This window comes from Phascolarctos cinereus, unplaced genomic scaffold (assembly GCF_003287225.1).
Source record: "Phascolarctos cinereus isolate Bilbo 61053 unplaced genomic scaffold, phaCin_HiC Scaffold_726;HRSCAF=1367, whole genome shotgun sequence".
Classification (NCBI taxonomy): Eukaryota; Metazoa; Chordata; class Mammalia; order Diprotodontia; family Phascolarctidae; genus Phascolarctos; species Phascolarctos cinereus.
This window is the reverse complement of record NW_027556098.1, coordinates 315858495-315879447: the sequence shown is the minus strand read 5'-3', so window position 1 is coordinate 315879447 and position 20953 is coordinate 315858495. Positions and strand designations below refer to the sequence as shown.

General features: G+C 40.5%; 1 protein-coding gene and 1 long non-coding RNA gene across 2 annotated transcripts in view; one reads left to right on the top strand and one right to left on the bottom strand.

Moving 5' to 3' along the window:
• The window catches only part of LOC144454465 (uncharacterized), a 76301-nt gene extending 60697 nt beyond the window's left edge, over nt 1-15604 (bottom strand). Inside the window, exon 1 of the long non-coding RNA XR_013482869.1 lies at nt 15533-15604. This is a non-coding gene — a long non-coding RNA (uncharacterized LOC144454465). The remainder of the gene's footprint in view (nt 1-15532) is intronic.
• Nucleotides 6530-9831, top strand: LOC110210573 (olfactory receptor 2AT4-like). The gene is made up of 2 exons (XM_020989558.1): nt 6530-7452; nt 9825-9831. Exons 1-2 carry the CDS (start codon nt 6530-6532, stop codon nt 9829-9831), a joined length of 930 nt encoding a protein of 309 aa, XP_020845217.1.
• Nucleotides 15605-20953: the final 5349 nt, after the last annotated feature.

Genomic DNA, 20953 nt, shown 5'->3' with positions numbered 1-20953 from the left:
ATTTAGCTTAGTTCCTGGTTTGTTTATTATTGTTTATGGATCTTAGGATCTGGAGCTAGAAGGGACCCTAATTAGAGGTCATCTAGTCCAATCCCCTCATTTTCTGGATGAAGAAACTGAAGCTAAGATAAATTAAGTAATTTGCTCAAGGTCATATAAGTAGCAAGTAGCAGAGCCAGGACTTGAAACCACATCCTCTGATTCACCATCAAATGCTGACTAAGCTGCCTCACATAAACAAACCATCCTCATATTAGAGTTGTTACTAGTGAGGGCTTCAGAGATGAACCAGAGACTCTGCCCCCATACAATCTATTGGCTGAGTTTGCAATTAAAGCATTCCTGGAGTCATGAGTGCTCTATGTCCTACCCTGGTCTAACATGTCTTCTTCAGCCCCTGGATAGTGGGCTCCTTTCATAAATAATCGATAAGTATTTATTGAGTATCTACTATGTTCAAAACACTATGTAAGAAATCCTTTTATGATGTCTCATTGATTCATGTGTGCAATTAGGGGTCAGATGTATTTACAGATGGGATAATTGAGCCATTTTAGGTCAGTGGCCTAGGATAAAGTTTGGCTCACAGGTAAGTTAGTCCCCTGGCTTCTGTCTGAGATATGACATTGAGGCCCCACTATCATTCACAAATTGAGTGGGTAGATGAAATAGAGTCAATATAAAAAGGATGGAAACTGTCACTTGTGGTCCCACATGCTTGGAATGTACTTCCTCCTTAACTCCACCTTATAGAGTCCCTTTCCTCCTCTAAGGCACAGCTCAAGTACCATCTTCTGCATATTTTCCTAAATTCCCCCAACTGCTGATGTCCTCCCTATAGACCCCTTTCTCAGAATCATGTTTTTAAATGCATAACAGGAAACTAAACATATTGAAATATAGTTATCACATTGTTTTTAAAAGTTCACAGACCCTAGGTTAAGAATCCCTTCCATAAACCCCTCATTATATAGAGAAGGAAACTGAGCTGCTTAAAGTCACACAGATCTTAATGGCAATGGGATTTGAACCCTGCTTATCTGACTGAAGATCTATGGATCTTTCCCCTCCACCACAAAGTCATGGATATATGAAAATGTTTTATAACGAGAAAGTATTACACAGAAGGGAGGCATAGTTATTGTTATTGCTATGGGGGCTGAAGCAGGAACACAATGCCCCCACTTCTGGTTAATCTCAAATAAGCAAACCCCAGAGGCTCTCCTCTTCTCCTCTGGTGCCAGACAGTTGTTATTGTCTGTCTGGCAGACAGCATCCCCAGGGCAGGAGGGAGAAGAAACCTCGGGGCAGAGGTGCTGGTGCTGATATCCAGTCGTCTAGGGGAGGTATCAGTCCCTCTGGGCAAGAGAAGAGGTAGAAGGGGGTGAGGAAAGATCATTGTCCCAGATTTAAAGGAGCTAGGGATCAGCCAGAGTTGGACTCCCCTAACCCCACAGAGCTGGGGGGCCTATGGCTGGCCAGGTGGGGAGGGGAGGCCCTGGAACCAGGCTTTCCCAATCTTGGCAGGTGAGCAGGGGCATAATATGTAGGGCCCCAGATTCCTAATGTCTCAGGACTTCCCAGCACTGTGCCAAGAGGCAAAGTCAGAGAAAGAAGGGACGCAGGAATAGGACAGCCTCTATCATATCCATCTCTGAGCTCTGAAAAGGGAAGCTCCAACTCTGTGTATCAACAGGGCAATATGGCAGCCAAAATAAGCTGATGTAATCTTAGCCTTCACTGAGAAGCACAGTGCTCAGGACCAGAGCAGTGACAGCCCTGGTGTCCTCTGCCTTGGTCAGACCACATCTGGAATGTTGTAGTTGGTTCTAGGGCAACACAATAAGAAGGATGTTGATAAGTCAGAAAGCATCTGGAGAAGGGAGACAAGGTTGGTGAGGAACCTCTAGACTACAGTATTTAGTAATCAGTTGAAGGAACTAGGGATATTTAACCAAGAGAAGAGAAAAGAGGACTTAGGGGGAACATGAGAATTATTTTTAAGTATTTAGAGGGTGTTCTTGGGAAGGAGAGATTAAATGAGTCCTGCTTGGTTCCTGGGTACAGAACTCAAAAGGCTGTAGGAAAGCTGATGGAGAGGCACATTTAACCTCACCGTAAGGAAAACATCATAATGACTAGAGCTGTCTTATAGTGGAATGGGCTGCCTCCACCCATCTTCAAGCAAAAGCTGGATGACTTGCTGGGGGGTGCTGTGGAAGGAATTCCTGTTCAGGTAGGGGTTAACTAGATGGCCTCCTAGTTCTCTTTTTGATTTGGAGATCCTGTGAAATTCTGTGCTCAGAAGTTTGACCATTAGATGATGTGGTTCTTGACCACAATAACTCAGGAAGACCATTTCCTAAGGTGCTGAGAGAGTCATGAACTGCATTAATAAAAGGAGTACTCACATTTATAAAACCATGGAGCCTTGAGGTTCTCTTTAGCAATTAAACATGCCTTCTATATTCATTCCTATACTATTCTTTTGCTCAGAAACCTTGTCTTTATACAACATAAAAAAGATGAGCCCCAGCCTCAATTCACAACAAAATTAAGTACAGAAGATAGAATGAAGTGAATAACATAGAACAGAATTTAGAGCTGGAGATTAACCACAGAGAACTAGCCTAACCTCCTTATATTTTAAAGGAGGTTAAATGACTTGTACAATGACACAGTGTAGCAGAGTCAGGATTTGGACTTCCCTGCCCTGGTTTCCAATCCAGTGCATTTTCCAACACAGCATTCTCTGTAGCAGCATGGATTGGAATGGTTCAGAGAGATACCTAGTGTCCCCTGTCATACCACATAGACAATCTCCCACCATACGTGGGTCCCATCTAAAATATTTTTGTGTATATGAGACATTTGTACATTGAATCTCAGTGACTTCTATTCTCCCCCAAGGGCTTCCTTATCACCATTTCTAGTCATATCACAGACTCCATTGATTTAGAATTTGTTCTTAATTTCACTTCCCAAATTTCTTAGGGCCACTATGGGAGGTCTAAGGCAGTTGGAGATGTTCATCCTGAGGAAAAAAAGGATTTTTGGGAAAGTAATCTCTATCTTCAAATAACTGAAGAGATGTTGTAGAGAAGAAGGAGATTTATTTTATTTGAATCCCAAGTAGAGAAATAGAAATAATGGATGGAAAGATTCCTGGACTTGGAATGAAGAGACCTGAGAGGGGTGGTATGGTTTAGTGCAGGGGTGGGGAACATGTGGCCCTCTAGGTCCTCAGGTGCAGACCTTTGACTGAATCCAAACCTCATAGAACAACCCTTGGTCTAGTGAATAGGAAAATGGACCTGGAATCAGGAAGACATAGGTTCAAATCTTACTTTGGATACTTTTTAGCTGTGTGACCCTGGACAAGTCACTTTAACTCCATTGTCTTCCAGTTTCCTCATCTGAAAAACAAGGAAATAACTCTAAATCTATGATCCTATGAGTTCTAGCCCACTGCTGAATCACTGTGTGACTTTTAACAAGTCACTCTCTTTGAGCCTGTTTCCTTATCTATAAAATGAGAGAACTGGGCTAGATCTCTGGTGTTCTTTCAGTTATGACAGCCCATAATTCTGGTCTTGGATCATCCTCCTGAGTTCAAATCCAGCCTCAGACACTTACTAGCTGTGTGACCCTGGGCAAGTCGCTTAATTCTGTTTGCCCCAGTTTCTTCATCTGTAAAATGAGCCAGAGAAGGAAAGGGCATATAGTAAATGACGTTTCAATTATTCAGGTGTTCACCATGTACTAGATACTGTTCCAGATTTTCAGGATAAAAAGATAAAATAAAAAATCAGCCTTAACCTATTATTATCCACATTTTACAGATAAGGAAATTGAGGCAAACAGTAGTTTAAGTGGCTTGCCCAGGGTCACACAGTAAGTATCTGACAGTAGATTTGAATTCAAAGGATGAGATTTCAACCCAGGTCGCCCTGACTCCAAGGCCAGCTCTCTGTCCATGACACAGCACAATGCACACAGCTAAGTAATGACAATGCATATTTAAGAAATTTAAAGAGGGACAAAACACTAGAAACTGAAGGAATCAGAAAAGGACTGAAGGTATCCCTTGAGCTGCACTTTGGAGGAAGCTAGGGACAGCTAGGTAGGACAGTGGTTACAGTGACAGGCCTAGAGTCAGAAGACCTGAGTTGACATCCAGCCTCAGATACCTACTAGCTGTGTGACCCTGGGAAAGTCACTTAACCCTGTTTGCCTCAGTTTCCTCATCCACAAAATGAGCTGGAGAAGGAAATGGCAAATTACTCCAATATCTTTGCCAAGAAAATCCCAAATGGGGTCAAGAAGAGTCAGAAATGAGTAAAAAAACCAAAAACCAAAAAACAAAACACGACTGAACAACAAAGGATTCTAACAGGTAAAGAAGAAAAGAGAGAGTGTATTCCAGGCAAAAAGGACCACCTGTGTCTTTACACAGAAGATATGAAGATAAGAGATGGAATGTCTGGTAAGGGGAACAGCTAGTTGGGCTGTTTCATGGGGGCATAGACTATAGGAAAAGGAGTGATATGAAACAATACTTTAATCCTTCCATAACTCACCTCCTGAGGTGGGTACAATGAAAGGACTCTCTGAGTCTTAGAAACTATTAGAGACACCTGGAATTAATTTTTTTAAATAAATGAAAAAACCTTTACTCAAGTGTTTAATATGCACCCAGAAAAGTATGTGTTGGGGGGAGTGGGGGTGAAGAAGCAAATACAGTTTGTGCCCTGAAGGAGTTTACATTCTAATGGGGAAAACAACACATATGGGGAAGTGGTGGTTACAGGGGTCTGAAATTACAGAAAGAGGCATGGTGAGTGGAGCTGTAGGGGAGTCACGGGCAGAAATAAACAGCAGGTCTAAACAACTGAAGAGGAAATTAATGTCCAGTTTCCAAGAAAACCCAATAAAGGACAATGCTACAGGTCTCTTTGTCTATATTCATGTCAAGGAGGTCCATTGTAGGAAAGGAACAGACTCCTAAGGCTAAGACAGAAACAATAACATAAGGCCAAAAAAATTGTAATAGACAGGGAGGAACAAACATTTATTAAGTGCCTACTATGTGCCAGGCACTGTACTAAGCACTTTACAAATGATATCTCCTTTGATTCTCACAACAACCCTTGGAGATAGGTGCTATTATTATCCTTATTTTACAGTTGAGGAAACTGAGGCAGACAGAAGTGAAGTGACTTGCCCAAGATCCTATATCTAGTAAGCATCTGAGGTTGAATTTGAACTTAGGTCTTTATGGTCCATGGTTCAGGACACAACATAACTGTTTTTGACAGGTCAAAGGAAAGATCTTACATTGGTCAAACAGCCTGCCCTACAGTATTTGGTGGGATTCAGCCAACTGGCACCACCTGCAGGGTTTTAAGTCAGAACCAACTGCCATGCCACACCTCTTGTCCTTAGTCTGATGATTCTAATGGATGACCACTGAAGGAGCTCACTTTCATACCATCCTTGTATAACTGAGGTTTCTCTAACACTTGTGTCTTCCTTGCAGGAAAAGTGTAGGTATTCTCTCCATTTTCCCCAGTGTGAAAATGGAGATAGAAAGAGGTCCTAAATCACAAATGTTTAGAGCTGAGAGAGAGCTTAGAGGTCATTTAGTCGCACTCCCATTGTACAAATGAAGAAACTGAGGTTCAAAGAGGCTGTGACTTGACCAAAGGAGGACAGGTTAAAAGCGGCAGGGGCAAGATTCAAACCCAAGTCCTCTGACTCCAAATCTAGCATTCTTTCCACTAGAGCCCACTGCCTTCTCCAGATGGCTTGATTTCTCTGGGATTACAGATCTGGTAAGTCTAATCTACTCCAAAAACATTTATTAAGTGACTACCATGTGCCACGCACGATGCTAAGTGCTGGGGATACAATTAATAAATATATAGTCCCTGCCCTCAAGGAACTTACAATCTAAGAAGAGGAGACAATGCACAAAAGGAGGCAGGAAAGCAAGGTTGGGGGAAGGGGGAAACACCAGGGAACATCATATTGTGGGTAGTTGAAACCAGGCAGCAAAGTGGAGTGACTTGAGTCCAGTTTCTGCCATCTACATAGAAAGGTTTTGGAGGGAGTTTGGTACCCCACCCTTCAGCCCTCCAAACAGAGGGGTAAGGAGGCTAAGGGAGATGGTGTCAATCAAGACTTGAGTTGGCAGCATATGGTGGTGAGAGTAGAAGTGATGAGTTTATCCTGGAAGAGGCATCTTGTTCCTTGGAGTTGAAACCAGGCAAAGTAGCAGAAGCAAAATGGTAAGTGGAAGACCTTCAATTGGAACTCGAGTCTTGTCAGACTAAGAACATTGCTCTTTGAAATGCATCATGCTCCCTTCCACTTGGCAGTGGCTGCAGTAGAGATGATAGTAGATAGACATTTGACCAAAGAAAGGCAAAGATACTAGGCATCTCTTCAAGGACTAACATTTTTCTAATGGTTCCTATCTCCAGACGTTCCCAGCATTAGTCTCCATAAAGCCAAGCTCTGTCTCATCATGAATGCATGGACCTGTAACAGCTCAGACGGCTCCCCCACCTCCTTTTACCTGATGGGCATCCCCTCCCTCCCAAAGTCCCTCTTCCTCCCTGTCTTTTTTATCTTCCTTATCCTCTATCTCCTTGTCATCACTGGAAACTCCCTGATCCTGCTGGCTGTGATGATTGACTCCAACCTTCACAAGCCCATGTACTTCTTTCTGACCAACCTCTCAGCACTGGATATCCTCTTTACCACAACCACCATCCCCAGAATGCTCTCCCTCTTCTTGTTAGATGATAGAATCCTCTCCTTCCCAGCCTGCTTCCTGCAAATGTACTTTTTCCACGGCTTCTCCTGCTCTGAGGCCTTTATCCTGGTAGTCATGGCTTATGACCGCTATGAAGCCATCTGCCACCCATTGCACTATACAGTCCGCATGACCCCACAGGTCATTGCCAAGCTGGCAGCTGGTGCCTGGTTAGCTGCCCTCCTGCTGCCCATCCCAGCTGTGGTCCAGTCATCCCAGATGACCTTTGGCACCCTGGCCCAGGTCTTCCACTGCTTCTGTGACCACCTGGCAGTTGTGCAGGCCTCCTGCTCAGACCCTACCTTCCAGACATTCCTGGGTTTCTGTTGTGCCATGGCTGTTTCCTTCATGCCCCTGCTACTGGTGGTCTTATCCTATGCTCGAATTCTCATCTCCATCCTGAAGATCAGCTCAAAGGAGGGCCAGGCAAAGGCCTTCTCCACCTGCACATCCCATCTCCTTGTTGTTGGCACCTACTATACATCTATTGCTGTGGCCTATGTGGCCTACAGGGCTGACCTTCCTGTGGACTTCCACATCATGGGGAATGTGGTATATGCCATCCTCACACCTGTGGTGAACCCCCTCATCTACACCCTAAGGAACAAGGATGTCAAAGCAGCCATCACCAAGTTCATGAGCCATTGGAGCAGAGGTTACCATTGAAGTCCTTGATAATGATGACAATAACAATAACAACAACAATAATAGTAGTAGCTAACATTTATATGGTACTTATGTGTCAAGCACCATGCTAAGTGCTTTCCAATTATTACCTCATTTGCTCCTCACAACAACCCAGCAAGGTAGGTACTATTATTATCCCCATTTTACCAATGAAGAAACTGAAGTAAAAAAAGATGAAGTGACTTGACCAGGGTAACACAGGTAGTGACTGAAGATGGATTTTAACTCAAGTCTTCCTGACTCCATGCTTGCCCTCCACCCATACCTATCTCCAGAGCCACCAAGATGGAAAAAAAATGGAAAAGCAATCTTCAGGTCTCCCACTAGATATTACCAATTAGCTGAAAAATTAAAAGGCGCATTCACCTATCTATTGGTTAGGTGTTTACATTTCTTGGACTTAGCTAAAAGAGATCTTAGAATCTTGCTCATCCTAGACCTTTATTTTACATTTTCCCAGATAAGGGAAGTAAGGAGCTTCAAGGTCACAGAAGTTGTAAGGAGCAGAACTAGGACTGGGATTCAGATCATCTGACTCCAAATCCAGCATTTTCTCACCCAAGGCAATGAACAGTCAACCAGTATAGTGAATAGTTGTTTGATTATGCCCAGTCTTCCAATGCTCTTAGTGACTTTCTCATTCCCCACAGCTACTCAGTGCAATCCCTGTTCTAACCAAATTGGTCTACTTTGTCTTTTGAATATATCATGAGCCCCCAGTCTCCAAGGCTTTCTTACAATAATCCCTATGGCCCAAATATCTTCTTTCCCCTCCCCTCACTTATCCAGCTTTTACATCCCTTCCAGAAAGGCTTCCATGATATCCTTATAGTAAAGCACTTCAAATAGTACTTTGTTTCCCCCAGGTTTATGTGCTTATGTTATACTGTATACTATATTTATCTTATTTATTATTATCTTATCTTATTTATGTCTTGTCCCTCTACTAGACTCTCAATCCAAAGAGGGCAGGGCCCATGCACTTACATAAATGCTAACCATTGTTATTATTATCATTATCTTCTAAGCTTTGTATCTACCCTGGTGATGAAAGGGCAGTCTCTTTCCACTGCAGGTGTTGAATATATGTTTATCCAATGAACCTTGAATGAACATCAGGGACACCTAGATGGAATCATTCAGTCTAACAACTAGTTTCAGATTTGCCAACTGGAAGATAAGAAAAGAAACAGCTCCCATTTACTTCATGCCTTTAGGTTCCCGACAGGCTTTCCTCATGACAACCCTAGGAAGGAGGTGGTATAGGTATTATTATCCACATTTCAAAAGATAAGAAAGGTAAGGCAAAGTGGCATGTCCAGTGTCTCACAGTTAGGAAATGTTGGAGCCAGAATCTGAACTCAGGTCTCCTAACTCTAAGCCTAGCATTCTCTCTGCTACATTGTACTGTTTCTCCTCAGCAACACGGATTTCCTATTTTTGTGTTTATAGTGATTTTGTATTGACAGATTAACATTGGCATTATAAAGTAACCCTTAGCCAGGGGTAGAGAACCTGAGGCCTTGAGGTCACATGTGACCCTCTAGGTCCTCAAGTGTGGCTCGTTGACTGATTCCAAGTTTTGTAGAACAAATCCTTTTATTAAGGGGATTTGTTCTGTGAAGTTTAGATTCAGTCAAAAGGCTGCACCCAAGGACCTAGAAGATGCTTAGGGACTAGATCATGAATGTCAAGTTCTCTTGATTATCACAAGCTTCTGGGTTATAAAGGATATCAGAGGCAGGAACCTTTATAAAAACCCCAGCAAGTGATCATTCAGTACGTGGTTGAACAGATCCAGTGACAGGAAGATCACTACCTCACAAAGCACTCCATCCACTATTGGGAAGTTCTGATTATTGGAAAGTATTGAGTCCAAATTAATCTACATGTGATACTTTCATATTATTCTATAGTTTTCCTCTGAAGCCACATAGAATGAATTTAATTAGGACTATATAAAATTTGGAATCTAATGTAAAGTACCCTTCTGATAACAGGTCTAGATTAAGCTAGATCTTTAACACTCTAGGAAAATTCATTAAAAGCAGAGCATGGCTTGGGAGACCATAGGACCTTCTTGAAATTACCTTGCAGATCTATGGATAAGGGAAGAATTCATAACCAAACCAGAGATAGAGAGCTTTGCAGGAGGTAAAATGGGCAATTTTGATTACATAAAATTTAAAAACTTCTGCAAAAACATAATCAATACAGGGAACTTAAGCCAAAATTAGGAGAAAAGAAGGAAACCAGGAAGAAATGTATTTCAAATTTCCCTGACAGAGGTCTTATTTCTTAAATATATAGGTAACAGAGCATAATTTATAAGAATAAGAGCCATTTTCCAATCGATAAATGGTCAAAGTATATGAGCAAGCAATTTGCAAAGGAAGAAATCAAAGATATCTATAATCATATGAAAAATGTTCTAAATGACTAATAATTAAAACAAATCTGAGGTATCACCTCATACACATCAGATTGGCTAAGATGAGAGAAAAGGAAAATTATAAATGCTAAAGGGGATGCGGGAAAATAGTTATATTAATGAACTGCTGGTGGAGCTGTGAATTAATTCAACCATTCTGGAGAACAACTTTGAATTCTTTCTAAAAAGTTGAAAAACTATGCATACTATTTGACTCAACAATACAACTACTAAGTCTATACAGCAAAGAGATCAAAGAAAAAGGAACATACAAAAATATTTATAATACCTCTTTTTGTAGTGGCAAAAAAATGGAAACTGAGGGGATGTCCAGCAATTGGGGAAAGGCTAAACAAGTTGTGGCATATGATTGTGATGGAATACTACTGTGAAGTAAGAAATTATGAATGAGCTAGTTTCAGAAAAACCTATAAAGACTTATATGAAATAATAAAGAGTGAAATGAGCAGAACCAGAACAATTTTCACAGTAATAGCAATATTGTAACAATAATCAATTGTGAAAGACTTAATAACTGACCAATACAATGCTCCACCATAATTCCAAAGGACTCATGACAAAAATGCTATCCACCTTCAGAGAGAGAGGTAAAGGACTCAAATTGAACCTTTTTTCTCTTTCTTTTTTTTTTTCAGAACATGGCTAGTGGGGAATATGTTTTGTATGACTTCATATGTATAATGGGTATTGTATTTCTTGCTGTTTTAACAGGTGGAGTAGAGATGGAGGCAGGGAGAAAAATCTGAAACTGAAAATAAAAATAAAATTGAATTTTAAAAAGAGGGACAACAGGACCTTCTTGAAATAGGATTTGAATGGGATCTTATAATAATGAGCTTTGCAAATATATATTTGTATGTATGTATGCATATGATACTTTTCACAGATTATTAGAACCAAGATTTGTCAGAGCTGGAAGTGGCCTTAGAACATAGAATGTCAGAAATGTAAGAAGAATGTCAGAATTAGAAAGGATTTTAGAACATAAGTTGTTAGAGCTAGAAGGGAATTTAATTAAAAATTATTCAGTTTTTAATAGTGCTTTAAAGTTTGCAAAGTACTTTCTTCAGAACAATTCTATGACATAAGCAATATGCTCTAAGTATCATTATTCTTATTTTATCAACAAGGAAAGTGAAGTTCTGGTTGTTTTAATGACTTGTGCAGTGTCGTAAGCTAATAAATGTCTGAAGCAGTATTAAAAATCATGTCTCCTAATTTCAAAGCAGCACTCAGCTAAAGAAAAGATCTTAATATGGAAAGTTATAGCTAGAAGGGATACAAAGTATCAAATATTAAAACTGGAAGGGTCCTTAGAATTCATCTAATCCAAACCTATCTTTTACAAATGGGTAAACTGAGTCACAGAGGGAGTAAAATGACTGAAGGGAGTTCCTCTGCACACCAATTATAGAGCTGGAATTTGAATGGAGGACTTCTGACTACCAGTCCAGGGTCCCTTGTGCCATACCTCACTGCTCCTTTGCTTCCATATACAATGGAAATGACACCTAAAGAGAGACCTGGATACAGAATAAGTGTATCCTAATCACTCATCTCTATGCCTTTGCACTGGTCATCCCACATTTCTGGAATACACATGCTCTATAACTTATAGTCTCTTAAAATCTTCATAGAGGCTTTCTCTTACATTAAGAGGCAGCTCAAACACCATCTTCTGCATAAAGCCTTTTCTGATTCCTCTCCCCCCCACTGCTATCGCCCCCCCCAAACTGTCTTGTATTTAACTTCTTTGTATGTATTTATTGATGATATTTATGCTGTAGATGTGTGTATATGTGTACTTGTGGCTCTTCCATTAGCACACTGCAAGTAGGGATCGTTTCATTCTTTGTTCTTAGTGTATCCCCAGTGACTAGTGTTGTGTCCAGCATATAGCAGGAACTTAATATTTATTGATTGAATGATTGTGAAACATGGGGTCTTAGATGTGGAGAATTGACAGTTGACAACTGCTACCTCAAGAATAAATTTGTTGCCAACACCTCTAACCAACTTTTAATTTTTAAAAGATTATCCTGATGTTGGAGGGAATGGCTTAAAATGTGGTTGTGACATAACGAATTTATCTATTTCCTAAATGAGTAAGGAAAGTCATTAGTGTAAAATGTACTGCAAGCTCCAAATTATGTGAGTAGCCTAGAGACCACTGCACTCCATGACTCAGTGGTAACAAGATTACTACAGAAGCAAAAGGTTGCTAGTCACAGTACTATTGGCATGAAGAATATGCAAACCAGGTTTTGCCTGGAGTTCTACACCACTGAGGGGAACCAAGGTGTTATCAGTGGGTTCAAGATCTATAGGAGAGCCAAATTGTGGCTACAGAGATGAGTATCAGGAGTTCTACCCACAAACTTTTTTTACAGCAAGTGTCTCTGATAACAGCTTCATTTCGCAAATATATAAAGAATGGAGTCAAATTCATTTCCCAGTTGATAAATGATCAAAGGCTATGAACAGGCAGTTTTCAGAAGAAGAAATCAAAGCTATCAATAGTCACATGTAAAAATCCTCACTATTGATTAGAGAAACACAAATTAAAACAGCTTTGAGGTACCACCTCACACCTAATCAGATTGGCTAGCATTACAGAAAAAGAAAATGATAAATGTTGGAGGGGATGTAGGAAAATTGGGACACTAATGCACTGTTGGTGGACTTGTGAACTAATCCAATCATTGTGGAGAGCAATTTGGAACTGTACCCAAAGGGCTATAAAACTGCACATACCCTTTGATCCAGCAATATCACTACTAGGTCTGTATCCCAAAGAGATTTCAAAAAAGGAAGGGTGGACCTATTTGTATAAAAATATTTATAACAGCTCTTTTTATGGCGGCAAAGAATTGGAAATTGAGGGGATGTCCATCAGTCGGGTAATGGCTGAGCAAGTTGTGGCATATGATTGTGATGGAATACTACTGTGATATAAGAAATTATGAAGGGACTAGTTTCAAAAGAAAACCTAGAAAGACTTACATGAACTGATACAAATGAGCAGAACCAGGAGAACATTGTACACAGTAACAGCAATATTGTATAATGAACAAATAAATAACTTAGCTCTTCTCAGCAATACAATGATCCAAGACAGTTCCAAAAGACTCATGATGAAAAATGCTATCCACCTCCAGAGAAAGAACTATTGGAGTCTGAATGCAGACCAAAGCATACTACTTTTCACTTTTTAAATTTTGTCTTTTTTTTTTTGGTTTGTGTTTTCTTTCACAACATGACAAATATGGAAATGTTTTTGCATGATTCACATGTATAACCTATATCAAATTGCTTACTGTCTCAGGAAGGGGGAAAGTGAGCGAGGGACGGAAAGAATTTGTAACTCAAAATTTAAAAAAATTTGTTTTTACATGTAATTGGAATATATATAATATACACATATACATACATACATACATGCCTATATATTTACTATATATATGTATATATACACACACACACACACACATACATACATACATGCATATATATATATATATATATATATATATATATATATATACATATATATATGTATTTGAATAAAAGGAGTCCCACCCAAATCCAGTGGAACAGGAGTATATAGACTGGCTTTGAACTCTCTTCAGAAGTGGTATACCCTGGTCAGATAAGCCCTTTGTTTGAGTAAGAATATAGGATTTGATATAATGAAAATATGGATGAGAAGGTAAAACTCTGGGAAGTTTCCAACCTCTTGGGTGTGGTGGTTCAGGTTTTTCCCTTCCTGACTTTCCTAGTACTGATTGTTGTTTTTGCCTCTAGCTGCTACATCTCTGAGAAAGTCAGTCCAGACCTTGTATGGCATGTCTTTATTTTCCTGGAAATCATGTGTGATCCACAGTCACATATCCTTGGGAGCCAATACACAAAATACCTTCAAGGTATGACCAATATGTACTTCAAACATGGTCTCCCGGAATTTAGAAACAAAGTTACACATAAGCAAGAAGTTACTAGCCACAGTGCTGGCATATCTATTCTTTCATAATTTAACTTAATCTTCCACTAGTGGGGAAGTTTGTTCAGTGGTGTACATCCTCATGAGGGCAAATAGTTGAATCCTGGAACAGACTGCTACCCAGGGTGCTGATTTACTTACACAGATTTTAAGTATGGACACTAGGATTGGAATCCAAGTCTCCTGACCTCAAATCCAGAGCTCTTTTTCTCATACCATGAGTCTGAGAAACAGACAGTTGGGCATGAAACGGAAAGAGGAATCAACTTCATCACAGCAGACAGACTAATGACCATAGTAGAATATTCTTCTGAAGCTGTTGGAGAACAAACACCACATTGACTGTTCCTCGGCCCTTTCTGAAGCCACACTGGCTCTCAGGTAGATGACCATCTTCCAGGTGAAGGATCAGCCTATTAAGAAGGACTCTGGCAAGAATCTTGCCAGCAATGACTAAGAGACAATATATTTTCTTTATCTTTATAGAGATGGAAAATGGAGACATCCTTGAACTCCTGAGGGATAACCTCCTCTTGCCATACAACCAAATTTTGGTCAGCTTTTATATGACCAATGGACCTCTACCCCCACCTTGTATATCTCAGCTGGAATAGAATCAGCATCAGATGATATGGTGTTTGCTGCCCAGCAACTCTAGAAGAGATGCCAAGAGCAGAACAGAGGTCTGTACCATTTGTAGATCTGACCAATGCCTTTGATACAGTCATTTGTGAGGACTTGTGAGGTAAATTATGTCAAAATGTGGTTGCCCAGAGAAGTGCCTAAGTATTGTACATCAATTTCATGATGGCACGCTTGCCCAGATTCTGGACAATGGATGATGCTCTTCTGCTTTCCTAGGCACCAATGGAGTGAAACAAAGCTACGTGCTCGCTCCCATGCTTTTTAGCCATGTTGTCAAATGCCGTCAAGAAGGGCAAACATGGCACCAAGGTCATCTCCCTGCACTGACAGTAAATTCTTCAACTTGAAACGACCAAAGTGGAGGGAGTGTTGGTGTGTGAATTTTTGTTTGCAGATGATTGTGCACTCAATGCAGCCTCTGAAACGGAGGTGCAACAAAGTATGGATCATTTCTCTGCTGCTTGTGCTAATTTTGGCCTAACAACACCACGAAAACACAGGCGCTCCATCAGCCAGCACCACAGCATCCATATGTGGAACCATTAGTTACAGCAAATGTAGAAGTTTTGAATATAATTCCTGGCCACAGAGTAGACTCCTGACCATGGGTGTGGCTTGGCCGAACTCCCAGAGGGATTGATTTTTCTGTTCCCAAAGTAAACAAACTGCGCCCAAGATACAACTGTTGCTATTAAATTCTTTGGAAGTGGAGCAGTGAGTAACCTCATCTGTGTCTGAAGCAGACACAGATTCAAAGAGGCAACCTAGGAGCTCCACCTATTGCTGAGCTTGTACACTACCCCACCCTCTGTGCTTTAGACAGAAATACACATAGAGCAGAGAAAGACAGTAGTCATTAGACAACCACATGTTATAATAAATATCCCTTAAAGACATCCAATTCCCTGTGGTCTAATTCTGTGCTCACCAAGCAATCTTCTGATCTCTGATTCTGATCTCTGACTTATCCTTGAGAGTAAGGGTCCAGTCTGGATTTTCTAGCATGTCATAGAAGCCACAGTAATAGAAGATGATGAAATAATACTGATAGGAGGGAAGAAATCTAAGTTCTGATCTGAGCTCTCCCCATATGTAGCTGTATGACCTCAGACCTTCAAGGGCCTAATTTTCTTCTTTGTAAAACGAAAGGGTGGACCACCTGTTCTAGACCTTCAATATACTTCTGAATACTATACTTTATGTTCTAAGATCTCTTTTAGCTCTACTGTAGCCTACATATGATTTTGCACAGAAAAAGACCTTGGTAATCATCTAGTATCATTTTCTCAGAAAATCAAGGTCCAGGGAGGCTAAGTGATTTTCCTAAGGTCACAAGATGAGTCAGTTGAAGAGCTAGGTATATAACTCCAGTGCTACCACTAACTCAATATGTGACCTTGGACAAATATAAGATCAAAGGACCACTTCTCTAAACCTTGGTGTCCCCCATTTCTTACCGGTACCTCGATTTTGAGGAAGGGCCCAGGCCGGCCAAATTTCAATCCCCTCTCCACTATTCTTTTGATTTTCTAGACTTCTATACTATGACCCAACACAGATAACCTTCACCCCTCTCCCATTTCATCTCCCTTTTGCGTGTCATCTTCTCCAATTAGAATGTAAGCTCCCTGAAGACAGGAACTGACTTTTTGCTTATATTTATATCCTCAGTGCATGTCTGACACAGAGAAAGCACTTAATAAATTCTTGTTGCTTTGCCTTGCCTCTGTAAAATGAAAATGGAAGCCCTTGACAAAGCTACATCATGGAATGATCAGGCAAGGGACTGCAAGTACAGGTCCTTTGAAAAATGGAAGAAAAAAATGGTTACAGTGGAAAGACTTCTGGATTCACTTGGGAGATGTGGATTCTAGTCTCAGCTTTGTTCCAGACTTGGGGTGCTTCATGCAAGTATTTTCCCCTCTCTGGGTCTCAGGGTCCCTATTTGTAAAACAAGGGGTTTTAATTATATGGTCTTCAATATCCTTTCTATCCCGGTCATCCTATATCCTAAGATTCTTTCTAACACGGGTATTCTATGTTAATAATAGCAGATAGCCTTCAATCAATGCAGCCTCTGATCAATGCAGTGACCAGGCCTGACTTCAGAAGGCTTCTTACTTTTTAACAGAGAGGTGATGGACTAATGAGACACTCATTTCCATACACAAGGGATGTGCTGATTTGATTTGCTTGATTATGCTTATTTGTCACAGAGGAGGGCTTTGTTGGCAGGGTGGGGGGAGGTTATGGATATTGATCGTGTTGGGAAAAAAAGAAGAAACAAAAGGAGAAGAAGCATCAATGGAACATTTTAAAAATACTCAGAAGAGAGCAAAAGGGATCTCAGAAAGTGGCACAGACAAGGAAAGAAATTTTGTAAAAATAGAGCTTTATTGATATGTTTCGTTTTTATATCACAAACATTGATAGATCACCCCCCACTCAATGAGAGGTCTCTGGTAAAACAATTATGTAAAACCAATAATTGCAATGACATCATTTGAAAATGCATTCAACATTCCACATCTGTAGCACTTCCCTCCTTTTAACTAATACGTATATTTTCTCTCTGCCACCCCCCCTACACCCAACTGGAAAAAAAAAAAAGAAAAGAAAAACAAATTCCTTGTAATAAATATGCATAGTTAAACAATACAAATAACCTCAATGGCTATATACAAAATATCTGTCTGTGTATATATGTACATATATATATATACGTAGACACACATATATATACAAACATTGCGCGCACACACACACACACACACACACACACATATATGCCTGCCTGTCTGTCTACCTGCCTGTCTGCCTGCTGCCTATCTATCTGCCTGTCTGCCTGCCTGTCCGATTCTGTACCCTAAATCTATCATATCTCTCTAGTGAATAGCATGTTTTCTAATTGATCCTCCAAAATCATGAACGGCCATTGTATTGTCCATAGTTCTTGCATCTTTCAAAGTTCTTTATTTTTACAGCATTGTTGCCATTATAGAAATTGTTCTTGTTCTGATCCTCAAAATTATTCATTTTTATAATATTGAAGTTAGAGTTTACATTGTTCTAGTCCTACTTATTTCACTTGGCATCAGTTTACACATACATTAGTTGCCCTGCTTGTCAGTGTCACCTTCTGAGATTCCTTTTGCTCTCTTCTGACTATTACTTCTTCTGAGCATATAGTTACAGAAGTCTTTCCATGTCTTTTTGAAATCATCTATCTTCTTGCTACCCCCGTTCAGGCCCTAACTCCATCTCATTTGAGGTTTTAGAGTAGATGGCCTTGAAGACCCTTCTACCTCTGAGAATCTGTGAAGGAGCTCTTTTCTAGCAACCAGGATGGTGAATAGTCTCTAATTCATTCTATATGAGTATCAGTTAAAAGAATTGAACTTGTTTAGCCTGGAGAAGGGGATATTTAAAGGACACATAGCAGCTGTCTTTTAGTTGTCTTTCTAGTTCTGAAAGAAAGGCTGTTACATGGGAAAAAGACGCATCCTTCCCATTTCTTTCCAAGCTACAATCCAGACTCTACCATCATGCCCCAGAAAACATCTTAGAAGATCATTTCAGCCTTTTGAGTTAACAGCTGGAAGTATCCTAAGCCCCTAAGGTTCCTTCCTCTGATTTTATTTTTTTAGTTTTTTCTTAGGCAATTGGTGTTAAGTGACTTGCCCAGGGTCACACAGCTAGTAATTGTCAAGTGTCTTGTCTGAGGCTGGATTTGAACTCAGGTCCTCCTGACTTCAGGGCTGGTGCTCTATCCACTGTGCCACCTAGTTGTCCCCTTCCTCTGACTGTGTGGCTCTTCCAGAACCCCCATTTCAGGGGGGGGCACCTAAACTAGCCATCTCTTCATTTCATATGAGGCTGTAACCTCCACTCCTCCATTCCTTCCTTCTCCCCATTGACATTTTTTCATCTTCCTCTTTTGTGTGGCACAGGGGATATAACAGTGCATCAGGAGTCAGGAGACAAGTTCAGATATGATCTCAGACACTGACCTGTGCAAGTCCCTTAACTTCTGTTTGCTCAGTGACTTTACCTATAAAATGAAGACAATAACAGCACCTACCTTGCAGGGTTGTTGTGAAGATCAAATGAGATAATATTGGTAAAAGTGATTAGCACAATGCTTGACACATAGTAAGTACCATATAAATGTTTATTCTCCTCTCAACCCCCATCAGAATATAAGCTCCTCTAGGGCAGGAGTGGACTTTCTCTCCGCTTATATTTGTATCTCCAGTATTTAGCATAGTGTATGGCATGCAGTAAGAGGTTAATAAATGCTTGTTGACTGATTGACCAAATAAGCTTGCTAGAAATGTGGTACAGTGGAAAAAGCAACAGATTTGAAATCAAAGGTCTCAGATCTGCTATTCACTGGCTGTGTGACTTTAGTTAAGTCATTTAACCTCTCTAGGCTTCAATTTATTCATTTGTAAAGGAGGGTTGGATTATCAAGGGTGGGGAACCTGCAGCCTCAAGGCCCTCTAGGTCCTCAAGTGTAGCCCTTTGATTAAATCCAAACTTCACAGAACAAATCCCTTTAACAAAAGGATTTTTTCTGTAAACTCGGACTTAGTCAAAAGGCTGCACCCAAGGACCTAGAAAGCCACTTGAGACCTTGAGGCCGGTTCACCACCCCTGGATTAGACAATCATAAAGGAGTTGGACTAGATGACCTTTTGAATCTATGATCCTTGAAAGGATCCAAGAAAAGGAGCTAGGGATCTACGAAGCAGCAGTGAGAAGGGAGAATATCCCAGGAATGGAAAACAGCCATCCTGTGCAAAGTCATGGAAATGGAAGGTGAGATGTTATGTATGAAGACCATTGAGTAGGCCAGTCTGACTGGAATGCAGGGTGTACTAAGGAAAACAGTTTGTAATAAGCCTGGAGAGGTAGACTGGAGCCAGAGTAGGAAGGTGCTTTCAATGCCATAAAGAGGATTTTGTGTGTTAATCCCAGAGACAATAGAGAACCACTGGAACCTCTTGAGCTAGCAGCTTCAGAGTTGTGCTTTAGGAATCTCCATTTGGCCGAGGTGTGAAGTAGATTGGAGAGGGGAGAGATTCATGGTCAAGACACCAGTTAGGAGACTACTGCAATATCCCAGGCAAGCGGCCTAATTTAGGGAAGGGGCCATGAGGGCAGACAGAAGGAGAAAGATGCAGGAGAGGTTTTGATGGCAGAATTGGCAAGATTTGGAAAATTAGTGCTGGAGTGAAAGAGAGTAAAAAAGTCAAGGATGGTCCTGAGGTTGACTAGAATAGCATGCACTTTCTCCTCCTCTGTGCCTTAGAGTCCCTATCTTCCTCTAAAATGAAGCTCAAGGACTGAAGGAGGCGGTGGTTAAAAGCAAAACACTAGTGGGGGGGGAAGGAGAAAGGAGAAAGAAAAGCATAAACAGGGGGGGAAAAGGATGCAGAAAAAGACACAGATAGTAATCATAACTGTGAATGTGAATGGGATGAACTCTCCCATAAAATGGAAGCAGATAGTAGAATGGATTAAAAACCATAATCGTACAATATGTTGTTTACAGGAAACATGTTTGAAAAAGAGTGACACATACAGGGTAAAGGTAAAAGGCTGGAGCAGAATATATTATGCTTCAGCTGAAGTAAAAAAAGCAGGGTTAGTAATGAATGTAATGGAATACTATTGTGCTATAAGAAATGATGAACAGGCTGGCTTCAGAAAAACTTGGAAAGTCTTGCATGGTCTGATGCTGAGTGAAATGAGCAGAACCAAGAGAACCGTTGTACACAGTAACAGTCACGTTGTGCGATGACTAATATTGATAGACTTAACCCTTCTCAGCAATACAAGGATCTAAGACATCTCCAGAGGCCTCGTGATGGAAAATGCTATCCACATCCAAAGAAAGAACTATGGAAATGGAATCACTACCTTTTTTTTCTCTCTTCTGTTGAGTTTTGTTTCCTCTTTCTAATGGTTCCTCCTATTGGTTTTAATTTTTACTTACAACTTCACTAATGTGAAAATATGTTTAATAGGAATGTAAATGTATAGCCTATATCAGATTGTGCGCCGTCTTGGGGAGGGGTGGTGAGGAGGAAGGGGGAGAAAAATTTTAAACTCAAAAGCATATGGAAGTGATTGTTGATAAATCAAAATAAATTAATAAAAAAGACAAAAAAACCCTAAATAAATAAAATGAAGCTCAAGCATGTTCAGCACGAAGCCCTCCCTGACCTCCCCAACTGCTAGTGTCCTCCCTGACTACCATGTATTTAGCTATTTTGTGCATATTTGTATACCTTCATTTTATAATTATGTTACGAATGATCTTATATGCTCTTGTTGTCGCCCC

Bases quoted from the DNA above. Each gene is read 5' to 3' on its own strand.
- LOC110210573 (XM_020989558.1), top strand. From the start codon at position 6,530: ATGAATGCATGGACCTGTAACAGCTCAGACGGCTCCCCCACCTCCTTT.